Source organism: Lonchura striata, chromosome 7 (assembly GCF_046129695.1).
Source record: "Lonchura striata isolate bLonStr1 chromosome 7, bLonStr1.mat, whole genome shotgun sequence".
Lineage (NCBI taxonomy): Eukaryota > Metazoa > Chordata > Aves > Passeriformes > Estrildidae > Lonchura > Lonchura striata.
The window spans coordinates 35,555,626-35,575,568 of record NC_134609.1 but is presented as its reverse complement, the minus strand read 5'-3'; the positions used below and the strand labels follow the sequence as shown (position 1 = coordinate 35,575,568).

General features: G+C 41.0%; 2 protein-coding genes across 6 annotated transcripts in view; one reads left to right on the top strand and one right to left on the bottom strand.

Moving 5' to 3' along the window:
• The window catches only part of CTNNA3 (catenin alpha 3), a 412,512-nt gene that overhangs the window by 210,520 nt on the left and 182,049 nt on the right, over positions 1 to 19,943 (bottom strand). The window lies entirely within an intron of this gene.
• LRRTM3 (leucine rich repeat transmembrane neuronal 3) overlaps positions 13,302 to 19,943 on the top strand; it is an 80,505-nt gene continuing 73,863 nt past the window's right edge. For 3 of the 5 annotated variants that reach the window (XM_021529026.2, XM_021529028.3, XM_021529027.3), the window contains exons 1-2: positions 13,302 to 13,696; positions 14,040 to 15,571. In XM_021529026.2, the coding sequence (XP_021384701.1) occupies positions 13,693 to 13,696; positions 14,040 to 15,571 (1,536 nt within the window). In that variant the 5' untranslated portion in view covers positions 13,302 to 13,692. The other 2 variants (XM_021529029.2, XM_031505161.1) reach the window with 2 other exon arrangements.

The following is a 19,943-nucleotide window of genomic DNA, read 5'->3' as shown; positions in this document are numbered from 1 at the left end:
ATGGCTCAGAAGGTCACAAGACCTTTTAAGGATTTATTGACAAATCTTTAAATATTGACCCAATCTTTAAATATTTCGTCTTACGGACTCCTGTAACAGTGTAAGCTTTCTTATCGTATGATGACACACAAAACTACAGTACTGCATTCTAAACTTCTTGTTTACCCTTATAACTACTTTTATTTTTTCTATATCATAAACTCTAAAACCTTAAACTTTACTTTACTTAATGTATTTCTGCTTTAAACTATAAATCTATATTCTCACTTCTAGCACCTAAGTCTGGAAGCTTTTTCTAAGGTCTCAAATCGAATCCCATGTTTAATTCTAAGCTTTGGCTTACAGGCCCAAAATTCTGAGAGTTCCTTCCATTCTGAATTCCAACATCTCCTCCTTCTTTTTCTATTGAGAATACTCTTTCGATGGTTTTGTTAATTATTTTTGTATGTATTGGAGTAGGTAATTATGATGATAATTAATATATATATGCTTATATTTAAAATCTGTTTTTCCTACAGTGTAAGATTTAATTTATGGAGTAGACTATTTAACTATGTTTTATTATTAATTTTGATCTTATTTATACTTTTTTTAAGTTGTTATATGTTTTTATGAAAAGATTCTGAATTATTATATAGGTTCATGTAATACATTTCATTAAAAATTTTACACTTATGTCTATGTATTAGTAAAAGACAATCCATTGTTGTTTTGTTTTGTAGAGTTGTATGTTTCATATTTTTGACATTGGTTAACAATTTAATGTAAGAGAAGTAGTATTGTCTTATTTAACTAGTACTTTAATTGATTTAATTGTTTTAGGGTTACTGTTGAGGTAAGTTTGGGTAAAAATACAGATGTTGAAAATCTTTTTCTAAAGTGCTAACGTTTAAAATTATCTTTATAGTCTGATTTACATTGATGGACAAACTTTTGTTCTCTGTATCTATGGTCTTTAATTCTATTTATACCGGTGTCAGTAAAGTAAGCCTTCTAATGCTACATGGACTGCTTTTGGTATTTGATGGAATGGCTGGTTAAGCTCTATCTCTATATAAATGAAAAACATTTCCTGTGGTAATTGTAAAGGGATATGATTAGGTGTTGAAAACAAAACTCATCTATAATTACATAAAAAAACGGTATTTTTACACACAGAGTGATAGGGAGTAATATTTAAACTTATGTTTTTGTTTTGTTCAAGCCTACAAACACTGAATTTGATGCAAAAATCTATTTTCACAGAACTAAGGATTTCTAATTCTCGGGGTTTAAAGGACACTTCAGGAAGGAATTTGGTCTAAACATTCTATCAAGAGAGATTTATAACAAATCATGAAAGATGTGGAGGAATGGTTTTTGATATTGGCTAAGTATCTAATTGCAAACTGACTGAAGATGAAAATGTTTTTTAAGAGTTTGAATGAGTATCTAAGTCTGATGCATTTTGGTTGATTAACAGGTAAAGCTGTACTGCTGAAGGCAAACAAAATGCAAAGACATAAACATGAGATCAGATTCCACTCTATGGCAAACAAAATGAAAAGACATAAACGTGACATCAGGTCCAACTCTATGTTCACAGCTCCTGTATGTGAAGTAAGAGGTGTTAGTCTCCAGCTGTAGTCTCTGCACAGTTCATGTTTGTGTGCTTACTTTTTTGCTCTCAGAGCTGTCAATGTGGTTTTGTGTTTGATGTGGTTCTACATTCTTTGCTGGAACCCACTCTGGTCCTGAAGAAACATGCTTGATCCTGGATCCTTGATCCTGGATCCGGGCACTGGTCGGATAAATGGAGAGTCCTGTTGGAATATCAGAGATGCTGTGGACATATGTAAAATAAGAAGAGAACAAGGAATGGCCTCAAGCCTTTCTGCAGTGTGCAAACAGCCTTTTGCTTGTGGCATTACCTGAAAACAGGGACTCAGTGTAAGGTGACAACATTTTCTGAGAGCTGTCCCCTGTTCCAAACCTATTTGTTTTGTGCTAACTCTTTGCTTTAATTCAATACCACAACCTTCTCCACAGCTCTCATCTATTCCTGGAGGTGTCTATTCCAGAGTTACTACAATTTTAATCCATGCAAGAATTTTCCCCTTATACTGCAAACCCTGTCTGACAGAGTTCCCTCCTAATCTTCTTCCTTAAACTGCCTCAGTTTCTCATTTACAAGAACTAGGCTCATTTTCATTAAAACTAATTACAATTAATAAAATCTTGCTTTTTTTAAAATCATGACTTCTTGGTGCTAAAGAAATGTATTTCTGTTTTTACTATCAGATGTCCTGCTTTTGCTTTCTCAAAAAATACTCTTCTAGATCCAGCAGTCTCCTTTCTCTTTCCTTTCCCCAATGATTTTGCCTTTGTAGTATCTGGATTTATGTTCCTCTAACCTAATTCCACAATGCCTACAATCCAGAACTCATTTATGCCAGCCACCCACCTTTGATCCTTCTCAGTCCAGCTGTTCTTTCCCTGCTCTGTGCCTGTTCTTCACCCCAGCTAAGCTAATTAGGGCTCTTAAGGTGAAGTTGTCTGGGTGCAGGCATGGAAAAGGAGCAGAACAAAACAACAGCTTTAAAAAAACTCTACCCAAGACAGGAAAAAAAAACCCACAAAAAACCAGAGGAGAGGAGAGGAGCATTGCAGTATCCTGAGTATTCATGCAAGCTCAATAGCAAATACATTTGTTGGCTTGTTGCCTACAGAAAAAAAAGTTAGGATTAGCCTGGTGAAAAAAAAAGTCAATTTTTTCAAGCAGCTCTCAAAAATACCAAGCACAGGAAAATAATAAAACAGAAATACAGAAATTATTTTAAAAGTGCAGTTTAGCAAATGTTTGAGCTCAATGAATCATCAAGTCAAAGGAAGGAAAAAACGAAACAAAACAAATTTATTGCATGGCAACACTAAAGTGGTGGGAGTTTTATCTGGCACAGAAGAAGTAAGAGAAGGAAGGTTAACCATTCAGTGCCTTAAATCAAAACCGTTTTGTTTCTTTTTTCCTTAGTTCATTGCAAACATGCTTGTTTAATTATAAACTCTGGGAGATCCCAGATATGAAAGCAGGGGGCTGTTGCTGCACAAGGGCAGGACCCAGCACTCAGTCTTGTTGAACCTCACACCTGCCAGGCCTGCAGCTCCTTGGATGCTCCTTCCAGCCCTTCTCATAGCCAGGTGTCCCACTGGCCAAGCCCCATCACCTGGCAGCTCCCCAGTCAGCCAGAACTGCTGGGAAATGATGGGAAGGGGCTCGGGCAGTGCCTCTGCCACCTCCCTCCGATCCCCCGAGGGTCCCATCTGTCCCCATGGACTTGTGTCAGAAGCATCCATTGCTGTTTCAGCTATAACTAAATGGGAATGTCAAGGACCTGGATAAAAAGATTATTGCATTTCCCTTGTAATCTTTCTCCAGAGCAATAACATTTCGCAACAATCTTCCAAAAATCAAAATCTCTCTTGTCTGCTATAGTAAAACTCCTGTATGAAAGATCATGTGGATGTTTAATTACTTCTTTGTGCATTACACAGTGATTCAACCTGGATTTATGTATTGATTAACAGACATAGCAGAGAGAAAGAAAACACCTCAAATCCCAGAATGCCACTGACATGAGGCTGTGAGGAACCTGAAGGCTGGTACCTGGCAAGTGGTACCAGTATGCAGATACACAGCCAGGAGCTACTCACACCCCGGTGCAATGTGAGTGAATATGCACAACTTAAACTGACCTTTAACTGTGGCACCAAGAAGGGGCTGAGAAAGGTCCAGTGTGCCATCCTAGGTTCTCATCTACTGTCAGAAATGAACCTTGCACACAACACTGGTCTTTCCACAAGGTGGTGATAATCTGGCTGTCTCAGTGTCTTCCCCCACAGAGTCCTAATCCAGAATAACAGGACACAAAAGTTCCCCTTTAGAATGCCACATCAACTACCTGCTGCAGTTCCAAGTCTGTTGAGCTGCAAATTGCAGACACAATGTTAGAGCCTGTCTTCCCTAACCCTACACAAAGACGTTCAACTGCGTGAGGGAGAGCTACCTACAAGAGAACATCTTTCATGCCAGGATGTTTAGATTTAACAGTATACACCCCTGGTGGTACCAGAGCCAAGAACATTTCGGGTGTATGGTGCTTTCATAGCTCCTGACTTCAGCTGGCAGACTGCATTTAACAGAAGAGTCATACTGCTTTTTCATCATATAAAATAATTCCTTTTCATGGGGAAGTAAAGAGAATGAGAAGCCAGTACAGCTGCCTGATGGATGTCAAAATGTATTCCATTAAATAAAGGTAATGGCAAAACTCAGGAGAGGCAGCAGCACTTTATAGTTTCCCATTTATTCATTTTGTTTCAAAGCCAACAACTCCTATAGGCTTAGACTCCAAGAAAAGAGAGTATTTGCATTTCAGATTTTATCAGTCTTCTAAAGACACAACCTACCGCACACACAAGCATATCTAATGCATACTCACAAACTCTTAGGGAATTATAATTCTCAAATTCAAAATGCATTAATGGAATCAGTATAAAATATGATAGAATAATCACCCTGAATATCAGGAGTAAACCTACCCAAACAGTGACTACATGAAAGATTTATCTCTGACCTCTGTTCTAATCACGTAAAGTACAAATTAGAGACAAGCAGAGACAGTAATTAATTCCATAAGGAACAAAAATCAGCAAAACAAACACCCAGTAAGTGTTCTGTTAAACCACAAAACTTGATCAGTATGTTCCTACTGATGTCCTCTGACAGACGTATCCATAGGTGCAGGAGGACACTGCTGCTCTGCCATACATATCCCTATCCAACCCACTGCTATTCCTGTTCATCAGCATTCCTGGAAAGTGGTGAAATAGTGCACCTCTCCATAGAATGATGTGTAAAGACCTCCCCAGTTTTTTAAATTTGTTTGTGTTTGAGAACATGAGAAACTCTAATGAATTCATAAATGCTTTTCTATGTGGTTTCTGCCTTTGCTGAATCATAACAATGGAAAGAATAGGAACTGAAACAGAGCAGATTCCTTTGCTGCTGCTGCTGGCTGCTTTTGCATTAAACTGTGGCAAGTAAAATAAGGTAGCACGAACACACACAACACTTGGAGCCAGCTTCTGACAAGGCAGCAGCGTGTTGTGCCAAGCAAATTGTGCAGAAAGGAAAAGACAAACAGCACCAAAACATGGCAGAGGCTGCAAACTTGTGAAGCAATAAAAACATTTACTCTTTTTCAAATACATTCTAGGCACAGTGGGATGTAAGGCATTTCATACATTTATGCTGCAAGTGGCCTAAAATAAAATGTACCAGGTAAGTGGCAACCTAAGCAAAGAATACAAATGTCCCAGAAAAGCACTTGAAAACAAAACAAGAACATAGTTGTAAAGTACTTCCAGTAGCTGAGAAAAAGGTCACTGGTATACCTATCAAATGAGATACTGAACACTTATGAGGCTAATTTTGACATACTTAAGAAGATCAGCAACTCTCCAGCCCTTGATTTTTGCATGTAACATATTGTATTAGTTCATTATATGATCTGAGATTTAATATTCAAAAAGAGAGAGGAAATATAACAATGGAGAATCCTCTCTCATTGTGAAATTCTGCAACTGAACCACATTCACATTATAATTAATTCTGTCAGCAGTTAAGTCATTTGATGGGAAAAAATCCTACAAAGAGCAGGAATCCTCTCATTCTCAGCATCCCTGATGTAATTTACAACAATCTGTTTAAAGCAAAAGATCCAAGTTTGAAGTCTCTCAGTACCATGGCAATTCCCACCACATTAGCAATGAGCAATGACAGAAGGAGGCTGCTACAGTTCTCACTAAAGGTACAAAAACCATCACAAACAGATTTGGACTTTGTGAATAACCTCAGCAGTAACAGCTATTGGAAACTTTTTCTAAAGCTGGATTTGGGTAAAATTTTGTTTTATCAAATAGAAGAAGTCTGCAGTTCAACTGTTACAGAGGCTGACACTGTTTTCTCTCACGTTTCTGTGTTTATGAAAGGGTGAAATATTAAATCCTGGTCTTTACATGAACATATGAATTACTGTCTTCTTTAAAGTATTAATATTTTGATCAGCAAGTATCTGATACAGAATTCCAAATACCACGGTATTTATGTAAGGAGCAAATGCATTCAAGGACATTTATCGTTTTCCTTTTGGAAATGCTCTAAGGCAGTGGTGTTCTGATACAACTTGAAGACTTTTATCCATTTACAAATATCTCAATTCTAACAGCACATTTCTACTTGACTTTAAATCACACTGAGAAGAAATTGCTATGTCAGATAAGAGCACTGGATCTCTTCCAGCTTTCTGTCTCGGAGCAGCAAGTCCTGGGTATTTTAAAGGAAACTGCAAAGATCCTCATAAGAGACAGCTCTTATTCAGTAACGTGGCCATACGGTACCTTGGTTTTTTCTGTTCCTACAACCCATTAGTTACTTTATGGCTTTTACATTGAAACACGAAACTTTTATGTCTTTTAGATTTTACTAAATATCCCGTGTGAACTCTTTATGCACTTGAACAGCACCAGGGCACATCACCTTAGAAATCCCTCAAGAACTATATTGTGGGGTTCAATTATCATAGTATGAATTAAACTGTACAACTGAAATGAGATATACTAGTGAGGCAAAGAAAAAAACAAAGGTATATTTGACTTTCCCTGAAAAGTTCTTCTTTCCTAGTTTTCTTACGAATTTCAAACTAAATAACATTGTAGCATCACTCTATTAACAGCTGCTCTGTATATTAGATTTGTACACAGTTATCTTAAGATTTGCATTCTTTTTAGTCCTGCATTGATAGAATAAAGCACATTCATTTCCTAGAAGTTTACAGACTTACAAAGAAACACAGGAAACTGCTCAACCCAGAGCAGCAGTAATGGCCACAGGAAGCATTTTTGTTGTGTTAATTATATTGGCACATTTCTATTCCTGCTCTGTATTTCAACCTGGTCAATCTAAATCACAAATAAATAAGGTCAGTCTAAATCACAAATAAATGAGGACACAAAGATATGCTGGAAGACCAAAGCAAGCAGCCATTCTATTTCCCCATGACACACACAGAAGATCTTCCTGTCACCTATCTGTGACAGAAGAGGGTTCCTGTAAGAGCACGTGGATGGAGGTGCCCCTGCTCTCGTCTGCCTGGAGGCAAAATGGTTTTAAAACCGAGTCCATGTCTGTGAGTGCTTCTGTTTCCTCTCAGTTCCTGTTACCATCCAGGGACACAAAAGGAAGCTCAGCTCAGGCTCAGCTCTCCTGTGTCTCCACCACTTGGGCTGGCCACAGTCCCCACCTTGTTATCAGCTGCAGCATTTCTTGCTTTCTAACCACTACTGTATGCAACTAAGCTGCAAGGGGAAAAGGTGCTTTTAAGCCTCTTACCTACTTAGGAGATAAAGAATGCTGGGTAGAAGGATTTACAAAATACAAAAATACAACATGGCTATCCAAGTATTCTTGCAAGAAAGAAAAGAGCGAAAACTCCAATGCTTCTCTTTATGTCAGCTTCCTCTCCTCTACTCTTCAGCATTGCGTCCATCAGCAGTTTGCAGATATTTACTGTTTTACACGTGTATTGAGTCACTTTGAGCTGGCTTGTCATTTGTTTGCTGTCCTGTCCATCGGGAAAAAGACACTTAGTTTTGATAAACAGTAGAGTACATTGCCACAGAATCCAAAATAGATATGCAGGAACGCAGAAATTTTTTTTAATTGATGAATTAATTGGGAGTCTGTTGCGCTTATTTAAAATCACCTAAACATGCTGGGGTTTGGTTTTATGGGGTTTTTGTTTGTTTGTTTGTTTTAATCACATTTAATGTAAGACAATTATCTCAGGTAGAAATGAGAAGATGAGCTAATAGGTCATCTAAATCCCATAGGTCATCTAAATCCCATGTCTTTTCTTTCTAGCCTCCCTTCCAATGTATAACCCCCCTGCCCCGCTTTTTGTTTTCCTTGTGTCCATCAGTGGAATTTACCGTTCTTCCCACTGTTTCTTTCATCTCTCAGTATCCAATTTTATTAATCAGCAGACCTACCGTTTGTCTGTAAAGACAAGTCTCTCTCATTCCATTCATCGATCAGTGGAATCCTTCCCGCTCTTTCTTTCATCTCTCACGGCTACTTTTATCTACTAGCACACCCACAGTTTGTTTGTAAAGACAAGTCCCTCACTCCTTTCACCCTGAAACAGCTTCAAAATCAGAGGACAAAAAGCCAGCCTGGGAACAGTGCCTCATTATGGCTAAAGGCCTTTTGACTGGTCACAAAACACGCAGGCAGCGATGCTGTGAACAAAGGTTTGTGTGCAGCCTCCCCTCCCCCAGGGCACTGCAGAGGCCCCTGGGACCTGTCCACAATGGTCAGAGCTAACCAGGAGTGCCCAGCTGGAAAAGCTTCCTTCTCCAACCGTGTGTAACTGTGCATGAGGAAGCAATAGCTGGAGTGGCCCTGTGCCAAGGCACTGAGGGACCCTGGGGCACACACACTGGCAGATGTGTCCCTGGTGTCCTCTGCAAGCCATCCCACATTACAGGGCGCACTGACTCACAGAGCAGAGCATGGCTCCTACACTCTTCAGAGTCTGGGTGTGTGTAACAACCTCACAGAGGTGGGAGAGGCCTTGCACAACAATACTTCCTAGCAGAAGAGCAAGAGAGTATTTTAATTTATCCATCTCGCTCATCGACCATTGAGCACCACAGTCCTTTAGGGCAGTTTAGTTCAACTCCTGGGATAAGATCCACTCCAGTCTCAGTCCTCGTTCTCTATTTTCTTCAGAACATTTTCTGTTGCCTCGATTTCCTTTGCCTGCATTCCCTTGAACATGGCTTTCTCACACTTCCCTCTCCTCATGTCTGCCTTCAGCCAGCGCTGCATCCTGAGTTTTCCTGTGCATCCCACGCTCTGATATTTACACTGGGAGTTACACGCCCCCAGCTCTAATCTGATCCTCATGGAACAGCAGGTTCATTTAATCACTGGCTCAAAAATTGCAGACACTTTTATTAGACTTATCTCTCCTAACGATACAGTGATAGCACACTACAGTACCATTTAGAGCAAGCTACTACTGCTAACCCAGCTGACTCCTGCCTCCTTTATAGAGGAATAAAGCCAAGGGAACGACACACGGTGTCACTTCATAAACCCAAAAAGAACACAGTGCGGCACTTGCTAACTACAGGTCCCCAAAGGGATGTGTGATTCACACATAAAGGCACTCCCAGACCTGAGAGTTCTGTGTGTGAGCAGAAAAGAAGCTGTATTCTGGTCTGGTCTGAATTCCAAAATTTGTGTTCTATGAATATAATGCCCTGTGTCTAGAAAAGCTCAGACTGCATTCTTGAATGTACTTCTTACAGGAGTAACAGAAACCTATCAATTTTTTTTCTTTTTTCTTCTCTGTAACATCATCTTTAAATGGACTTTAAAGAGTAAGCACAGAATAACCTGAGGAAGGCGAAGGTGAATCATGCAACAGAACAGGGGAAGGCTTTAGATTGGTTTGCATGGAATCCCACCAGCAGCTGGTTTCTTACACTCTGGGAAGTTTGCATCACTTCCCTGTCACCCCCTCCTTTTTAAATGTACTTAGCAAACAGATGTACCTGGCTATTACAGGTGCCTTCTCATACTCCTAAAAAATGCGTGATTTGCTGATTCCCTTTTGCTCTGTGCAAAGTTTCAATTCCAAGCCAGCTCTGCAGAGGAACAGGCTTTCACAGTGAATGCCACCTTTCACCATTTACTATTTTGGCTTTCCATAGGGAAGTTGCATCCAGGTACAGAGAACTCAGCCAGAATTAATGGAAAAAGAAAATACACTATCATTTAACCACCTAAGAAAACCCAGAAACAAACATGAAATTAAATTGAAGCAAATTAGTGCAAAATCAGATGGCAGTAAAATTAATCTAGAACAATACCCAGATAAAAAACCTACTGAAAGTTTAGCACCAAGAGAAACACATGGACTATCACTACCTTAGCATAGTGTATAATTTCCAAACAACTTTGAACTTCTCTGTTGTGTAGACAAAGAAAATTATGTGTTTATCACAGGCTGTGCCCAACACATCTCTTTTCAACTGGATGGATGTTAAGACATATCTAGTAACACATTTGCCAGTGTATTTCCTGATCTATGCCATTTTCTCCTCAGAAAAAGCTCAGGAAAAAAATTAGAGAGGTCGTGGAGACATAAAACTCAAAGCATCTCAGGTTCTATGGTATTTCAGTTTATTTTTAGGGCTGAAACCCCAAAACACAGACTTGAACTTTGTGTTCAAGACTACACAAATAAATAAAATACTTCTCTGAAGAGGTTTCTTTGCAGAACAGGCTAAAATACTTCTCTGTCAGGCAGATGGAATAACGTTCCTGAGCACAACAGGAAGTTCAGCCAGCATGTAGTCACCAGGACTTCGGTCACTTGCACCTTCTGGCTCCTGCTCCCACCTGGGAACTGCTGCTCCAGGACTGGACAGGAGGCAGGGCTGCCTGGCAGTGATACAGAGGGGAGCCTACAGCAGCTGTCCTGCAGAATGGATAGAGAACTGACACAGAGCACAGGCTAAATTCACACCAAGGCATCAGCAGACTCCTGGGTTTTGGGCACTTGGGAGTTAAGGGATTAGTTCTAAGGGAAGCTATCCACAGCTCACCCAAAAGAGAAGCCAAGCACGTGGGCCTCGAGGCCTCGTTTCCCAGTTCCCTGAGTTGAATGGTTACCCCATAGGGGTGCACTGATAGACAAGGTGTAGCTGACACAAGGCAAAGGTATCTTCTTATGTAAAACACAGCTTTAACTTCATTCTCTATCTGTCATCGTCTATATGGCCAGATTGACCTGAAATTTTATAAGAAATGTTTCATACTGGCATCTGTTTGATACTGGGAGCTTTATTTTCACAACTGGAAAAGAACTTATTCTGCTGTATACAGAAATGTAATTTTAAAAAACCCTGGCATTTTTCCTGCTTGTGTAATTCAAAAAGGATCTCAGTAAAGAAAATTCAATTTGGCAATCCATTAACATAGATTTGAGGCTCTCTCTGTTCGTATCTTGATGTCTCACCCCTTCCAGAAAAATGAAAATAACTCTTGGTAAGGAGTGGCTGTTCCCTCTTATTAGTCCAGTATATTGGCAATTATTAAAATCCTAGGAAAGCTGCTGAAGGTCTGCTGATTCATGGTGGCCAAGAACTTACTTGTTAATTCCTTAACCAAGGTGGAGGAGAGAGAGTAACAAAAAGGAAAAGCCACAGAACAGGCTAAGCTTGAGAAGAAGGCTGAGTGCCGATTGTACACTAAGTTGCACCAAATATTCAGGAGAAAGGATCTGGATGTTATTAGAAATTTTGCATGCTGTGTTTGAACCAGGTGAAGAGTCAGACCTAGTTTCAGGCCATTTAAGTTTAGGAACCTAAAAGAGTCATTTCAATAAACAGTTTACCTCTCACAGACATCTACTGTCAACAGAGGAAGAGCAGCAGTTCTGAACAACAAATTGACTTACCAAAGGTCTGAACTGTCTTCTTCCTGCTCCATCAAGAACAGAGACACCCCAAGGCAGTGATGGAAAGCCTGTACCAGGACACCAGACTGGCACATGACACTGCTGTCAGCAGAAGAGCTCAGTTCCCACTGCACTCTGCAGTTTGTCACTGCTCCTCGACCCTACAGACCAGACTGCAGAGCCCCAAACAAGCTGTAGCAGAGCATGGGAGATGGTGACACTGACAAAGATTAATGGAGCAATTAACCCCTTCCCTCTCCACTAGTCTGCCCCAAAAAGAATTCTCACAGAATGTGCCACAATGCAGGAATATAATTCTGACAAGAAAGATGTTAGTAGCTGTTAGCCAGGAATGACTACATTCCTCATTTGGGAACTCTGGTTTGGTGCATTAATACTTGTGGGAGGATTACTGAGGTCATTCACAGCCTAAGTACTAGCAAAGGTGGCATTTTAATGCCTGGAAAATTTTAGGTTTCACCTCAGTTTAAGTTATCCTATTCTCACAGCAGTGACTAATTAGGGAAAAGCCAGAGCACATTATTCCAAGGGTCAGGATTCACCCCTAGAAAGGCAAGGCAGTTCTCAGCACTGTCTGGCTGCCTTTGAGGACTGCACTCTGCACTCCTCTTTTAAGGAGCAGTACAATTCTTTCCAGCTCCCTGCCCATCCTTACACAAAAAAGAGCCAGGATTTTCCACTTGCCCACCATCATCTGTGATCACATATTTCTCAGTGAAGGGAGGCTGCCATGGTGGATTTGCTGCAACACCATCTTACCCTTGCTCTGCCCAGATGAGAGGATGTGTTCTTTCCCCACAGCATGCAGAGAAGAAGGGAAAATAAAGGAGAGACAAGGTGGCTCTCTTGGTAGTATCTGACAACTGTAGAGCATCACACATATAAAAAGCTCAGCATTATTGTACCTTCACGTAAAATCCTGTCCATGAGCTGAACGACAATAAAAACAATTCACCTCATTACGGTACTACACCAAGCTGCTTAGTCGCTATGTTGTAAAGGTTCTGGAAGCCAGTGGTTGAAGTGTTAGTGTTGTGGAACAAAGTGACAGCGAGTTGGGAAATAAATGAGCACAGTACTCCCTTCTAACCTCCTGGCACTGAGCCTTTTAACAGAGAAGAAGAAAGCAAAAATGGAAAATGTCAACCCCAAAAACATTTTACACGCTGAAAAAAATAGAGTACATTCTAAAGCACTTGGTAAGAGACATACTGAGGAGTCTGATACTTCACTGGAAAATAGTGAGTGGCTGCAAAAAGGTTACGTCTAATGCAGTAAGAAAAAAAAAAATCTTTCCGACCAGAAATTTGTATGTCCTCCAAACATCACGTCAGCCCCTAAGACGAAAGTCTCGGCAGCTGCCGCTGAGCTCTGAAGCTCAGGGATGCAGGGCAGCTCTGACGAGCACGCAGAGCGGGCCGGGCAGTCCGGCACCTCTCGGCAGCGCGCACGGAGCTGCCCACCGCGCGGCGAGCGGCGCCCGCTCCCCCGAGAGAGCGCGCTCATTTGCAAGGGAAGGCAAGCACTGCACATGCCCGCGGTGCTGCTGCCGCTGGGGGCAGCTTTACATAAGGCAGCGCCCGGCGCCAGCCCGCCACAGCCGGCCGGAGCTGTCGGCATGCGAGCGCGGCCGCGCCGGAGCCGCGTCCCGGGCCGGAGCCGCGTCCCGGGCCCGGCTCCCCGCAGCCGGCGCGCCCGGCCGGCAGCGAGCCGCGGGCCCATGGAGGGCGGCGGCCGCGCCCGGAGCTGAGCGCCGCGGGCAGCGCCGGCCAACATGCTCTCCTCCACAGCCACCTTCTAAAAGACAGCTCCTAACTAGAAAGATGCAAGACCGTAATATCCGTGAAGATCCTATTACCTAGGAAGAATTTGACATTTTTCTGCGGATGCTGTGTTGGGATTGATTAATTCTTGGAGTGTTCTGCGCGGCTGGCAAAGAATAATGTTCCAAAATCGGTCCATCTCCCAAGGGGTCCAGTTTTTCTTCCTGGGTGTCAGCGAGCCCTGACTCACTACAGTGCAGCTGACAGGGGCTGCCATGCTTGTGGCACACTAAGCAAAAAACAAAAGACCTAAGGACGACCTTTGAACAACACAAAGGATGGGTATGTTTTTCATGTTACCTTTTTAATTTATAGCTCATAGTTACTGCATAGCCTGTGCTTTAATTACTCCATAAACTTACCTTGATGTGATTTGTTATTAGACTTAAATGGCTTAGGGATTACACCTTTTACCCAACTGTTTTTCAGTACTTATATCGAGGTATTCTTAAAACAACAACAACAAAAAAAAAAATAGATGAGTTTAAAAAAAAACCCAATGTGAAAAGTAGTCGAGTCAAGCTAGGGCTTTGTAAATTATTGCTGAAGTAAGAGATTTTAGCATGATTGAAAAAAATGACTGATGTGTGGGGGGATAACTTTTCTAAGTTGTTTTTATTTCCAGGTTTCAATGTAATTAGGCTACTGAGCGGATCAGCTGTAGCTCTGGTAATAGCCCCTACTGTATTACTGACAATGCTTTCTTCTGCTGAACGAGGATGCCCTAAGGGCTGTAGGTGTGAAGGCAAAATGGTATATTGTGAATCTCAGAAATTGCAGGAGATTCCCTCAAGTATATCTGCTGGTTGTTTAGGTTTGTCCCTTCGATATAACAGCCTCCAAAAACTAAAATACAATCAATTTAAAGGTCTTAATCAACTCACCTGGCTCTATTTAGACCATAACCACATCAGCAATATTGACGAAAATGCTTTCAGTGGAATACGCAGACTAAAAGAGTTGATCTTGAGTTCCAACAGAATCTCCTATTTTCTTAATAATACCTTCAGACCTGTGACAAATCTCCGGAATTTGGATCTGTCATACAATCAGCTGCAGTCTCTGGGATCTGAACAGTTCAGGGGCTTAAGGAAGCTGCTGAGTTTACATTTGCGGTCCAATTCCCTAAGAACCATCCCTGTTCGAATATTTCAAGATTGTAGGAACCTTGAACTGTTGGACCTGGGTTATAATCGCATCCGGAGTTTAGCAAGGAATGTCTTTGCAGGTATGATCAGACTGAAAGAGCTTCATCTGGAGCACAATCAATTTTCTAAGCTCAACCTGGCACTTTTTCCAAGGCTAGTCAGCCTTCAAAACCTTTATTTACAGTGGAATAAAATCAGTGTGATAGGACAAACTATGTCCTGGACCTGGAGCTCATTACAAAGACTTGATTTATCTGGCAATGAAATAGAAGCTTTCAGTGGACCTAGTGTTTTTCAGTGTGTGCCCAATTTACAGCGCCTCAACCTGGATTCAAACAAGCTCACATTTATTGGTCAAGAAATTTTGGATTCTTGGATATCTCTCAATGACATCAGCCTTGCCGGGAATATATGGGAATGCAGCAGAAACATTTGCTCTCTGGTAAACTGGCTAAAGAGTTTTAAAGGGCTGAGGGAAAATACAATTATTTGTGCCAGCCCCAAAGAGCTGCAAGGGGTGAATGTTATTGATGCGGTGAAAAACTACAGCATCTGTGGCAAGAGTACCACGGAAAGGTTTGAACTAGCACGAGCTCTCCCAAAGCCAACGTTTAAACCAAAACTCACCAGGCCTAAACACGACAGCAAGCCCCCTCTGCCCCCAACTATGGGAGCCACCGAAGCCAGCTCTGAGCCCGAGCACGACACAGAACACATCTCCTTCCATAAAATCATAGCAGGCAGCGTGGCTCTCTTCCTGTCGGTGCTGGTGATCCTGCTGGTGATCTATGTGTCATGGAAGCGTTACCCTGCCAGCATGAAGCAGCTGCAGCAGCGCTCTCTCATGCGAAGGCACAGGAAAAAGAAAAGACAGTCGCTGAAGCAAATGACTCCAAGCACACAGGAATTTTATGTAGATTACAAACCTACCAACACTGAAACCACTGAGATGCTGCTGAATGGAACAGGACCCTGCACGTATAACAAATCAGGCTCCAGGGAATGCGAGGTATGAACCATTGTGATAAAAGAGCTTTTAAAAGCTGGGAAATAGTGGTGCTTTATTGAACTCTAGGGACTATAAAGGGAACGTTTTTCTCACTTTTCTGGCACAGCTCTTCCATGTCCCTTTTTTGTACATTCATAATACTGGTCATTTTACTCTCATACATAATCAACTCATTGAAATTTAAATACCGCAATCAATGTGAAGCCTGAGCTCTGGTTTAATACAATACCTATTGTACAAACTCTCTACTGATCTCATTAAAGTCTCTCTTGTTTTTAAATAGAAAACTTCTTTTATAAGTAATCCACTGCACCTGCACCAACTGTGCCTCTGTTTAGGGAGAAAAATTACAACAATGATAAAAAAATCAAACTCAGGGTGTCCCCCTCTGCCTCCCCAATTCCAGTCCTTACTCTAAAACTCACTTTTTGAGCCCAGAAAGAAGCAAAGATCCAGGTACTGTAGTATCATATGAATTCTGAGTTGCCTGAAGATAGAGATGGTGCAGGAATAGCTCTGAAAAAATTCCTGATTGCTGCCCAACACAAGAGAGACTAAAAAGCACTCTTAAGTGTCCCACCAGAGGCAAAACAGAGGGAAACCTGGGCTTAATAAAAAAATTAAAAATAAAAAGGTACAGTGGTATTTACTGTACTGCATTATACCACCATGTTTCTAGGGCCAATAGCTAGCAATTGAAACCTGCTTATGTGATTTCATACAAAAGGTGCCAGTGTTTATCCCTACATCCAGTTGCCTTTCAGAAAATAGTCAAAAGGCATTCATTAGATGAGAAGCAGAAATTCCTTATTGGTGCAATTAGAGGAACTCAAATGTGCAGCAGCAAAAGCAAGACCACTTCCTGCACACATTTGTTTCAGCTCTCATTTGGAATTCTCTTTTCAGGACTGTCAAAGGCATTAATGTAGCTGAGGAAACAATTAAAATCCGTCATTTTCTTCTATTTCTGTTTACTGGCTGGGCTAGGCTTGCTAAGGTTGTGTGCTATGTTTTGCAGAGTGTCCTTCTAATAACTAAATAAAGCTTCATCATTTAAAATGCCAAACACTGTGCATTTTAGACATACAGCTGCAAAGAGCTCTCAGAGAAAACTGGTTACTCACTGATGTGAGAGGAGTACACACAAAAATCCTTTTACACAAATCAGTGACAAATCATTTTCCTCTCTCACCAAAACCCTAATGACATTACAGAATTCATATATATACTCAATTTTAATGTCTAGTCATAGACCAGTGGTTCTGGGCAAAATACAGATTTGTAACCCAGCTGTTCTCTGCCTTCCTCCTCCCAAAATCATGTATTTTGCAGAAGAATATAATATCTCCCATATCTGCAAATAAATCATACCTCTTATTTTGATTATCAGGAAGGGAGGGTATGAAACAATACAGCAGCACCTTTATAGAAGTCACTAATTTAATTATCTCCATTTTGCAGCTTGATTTGGCTTTTTAAACTGCACGTCTTCAATAACTTGGGATGGAATATTTCTACAAGGCAGTTTCACTGCAGCAGATTAGAAAAAGCAAACCTTTAACAGAAGGTTCTCCTGAATTGTTACTGAAAAAACCCAATCACAGCAAATCACCTTGAAACATACTCGATACACAAAAACAAAGCTAGAAACATCTCTTAAAAGAACTAATACACTTGAAAGGGGTTGGGCTGGGGTTTTTTTAATGGAATGAAAACATTCTCATTTTCGAGGAGTGTAGTGAGGAAACAGCTGAGGGTGGAAGCTGGAGCCTGTACTGAGCCCTGCAAGAGACCCCATTTCCCCACACCATTAACAGTGCCAGTGCCTGAGACACTTCAGCAGCACAGCAGAGCTGCACCTCAGTTGCACCTTGGAAGTTGCTATTAAAAAGTCAATACACATTTAATTATCCTAGCTACTATAGGATTCAGTTTTCTACCAGCATGTCTTGGTTATCTCTGTACTGAAGCATTAGAGTTTGCTATAAACTTCATGTTAAGAACCATCCCTGTCTTTCATCTCTGCAGTGGTGACTAACATTAGGCACAGCCAAAACACAAGAGATTTACCCCAAAACATATGGATGTTCATATATATATACATAAGACATACACACACACACACACACACGTGTGTGTGTGTACAAGTATAAATACACATAAAAATGAAATTAAATTTTTATATTTCATTTTAGCAGTGCTAACTGTAATCAGAAAATAATTTCATACTATTACTTTAGAATTTTTGTTATTCAAAAATATTCAATACATCTAAAACCTCTTAATGGACTGTGATTCTGGGAGTTGTCTATAATTGAGCTGGACTTAATATGCTTAGTATTTCTTTAATGCCTTGTTCTAAACATAATCACTTAGCAAGAACCAATCCACAAAGTCCTTCAGAAAGTGATACCTGTAAAACCATCACCAGCTCCCTTTGAATAATCAATTATAAGCATGAAGAAGGAAATAAGGCCAGTCTGCCATGAATCATGGGTGGATAACAAAAATACAGTAAAAATCTCTCACCTGTATTCATGCACGGACATGCTCAGATCAATCACTCACTGCCTGAGAACTCCAGCTGCAGGTATCTCCAAACACGTGGGTCGGTGTGTTGCCATTGTCATTGGCAATGCAGCCACTGGCTGTCCACACACAAAAAACACCCAGTGTAACTCTCTGGACCTTGTGCATAGCCCAAGTCCTGTAAGCCAAGGTTTTAAATCCCACTCCGGTGCCTATGGCTAAGAAAACATTTTGAACCAGCTCCACAGCACCTTAAAACACATCATGAACTCCACATTTTCATGCAGGCAAAACCCACATGAACTTAGCAAAACTGAGCATCACCACTGTCAAATGAAACACTCCAGAAATGAATTGTTTTGGGTGGCAAGGACATCATCCACAAATTCTAATAATCTGCTGGGAATGACTTAAGTCTTAGCTGAGCAACTTTCAGTCCCCATGAAAGGCTGCCCCTGTCCTGAATACAAATCAAGTGCTGAAGCCTCAAAGGTTATAGCAAAGAAATCTCTCCTTTTCTTCTCTCCAGTATCTAAAATCTTGATCCCACTTTGTCTTGGTTTTTGGATAGTTTGGTGCCAGTCTCACAAAACTGTTAAAATCTCACTGGGGTGATGCCAAGCAATCTTCAGAGGATGTCGAAGTAAGAGCCACAGCAGCTGTCATGCCTCTCACAAACCTGTGAGCCTTCACACAAGCATTTTAGGCACTCAGTTGAGGAAGGAGATGTGGCCAAATGCCTCCAATGACTTGGCTCCTCTTTAATGGAGCTGATACCACCAACATATTCCAATTTTAGGAGAGCAGCAATGGGTCTTGAAGATGTTTGTAAATTTTTTTTTTTTCCCCTGTACATTTTTGGTATTTTTAGTAATTTACTGTTCCTTTTCCTGGGACATGTATGGTGTTCTGGGGCTACCACTGAAGACCAGGGCTTTTCAAGCTGCATACAAAGTGCAGGATTCTTCCATGCCCATTGTCATTTTCACTGGGTTGACAGCTACATGTATTTAGACAATGTTGAGACAAATGTTAGGTAGAATCACCAGACTGCTTCATTTTATTGTAGCACCCCAAAAATTTTAAGGGTGGCCAGGACTTTCTCTGTGAGACACAAGAGATCATGGCAAACAGACGTGAGAGATTTGAGGTAATTTGCTGGATCACACAGAGGCTGAGTACTGGCAGTGTAACCCAGCTCCTCACAGCCAGATCTCCTCCTCACCTGGGGATTGCTTGGCCTCTCAGAGAACCAGCTCTTGGAATATTCAAGTGCTATTTCGGAGTAACACACCACATAGAATGCACATCTTTGGGAAAAGAAAATAACTGATGTACTAAGCAAATTTGAGGAGACTGGTAATGTTCATTCACTATGTTGAGATCACCTCCAGCAACTGCAGAGTAAGAGAATAATAATGAGAACAAGTGGCTTGAGTATAATGACTGCAAGCTTCTCTGTTGGCTGGTTTTCATGACTCACTATCTGCACTTCCAGAGTCATCAGAGCTGAAGGTTTGGCAAAGCTCCCTTTTCTTATTACTATAAAATTGTAATCTTCATATAAAATTCAATTGCAAAGTGAACACAAATGTACAGTATTCTTGCAAATACAATTAGAAATTTTCAGTTTGCTGCAAGCAAATGGTCTTTGCTGTCAACCCTCAATGCTAGATAAATATTCCATGGATGAATTTCTGTGGAACAATAGTGACATCCAGTGGGTAGGGAGCTTAATCACAGGTATCTCCTGCATAAATCAATTCCCACAGAGATGTGTTTGTCTTTGCATCCTGTTTCACACAGGAGATCAAACCCTTGGCTCTGTGTACAGGAGCCATAA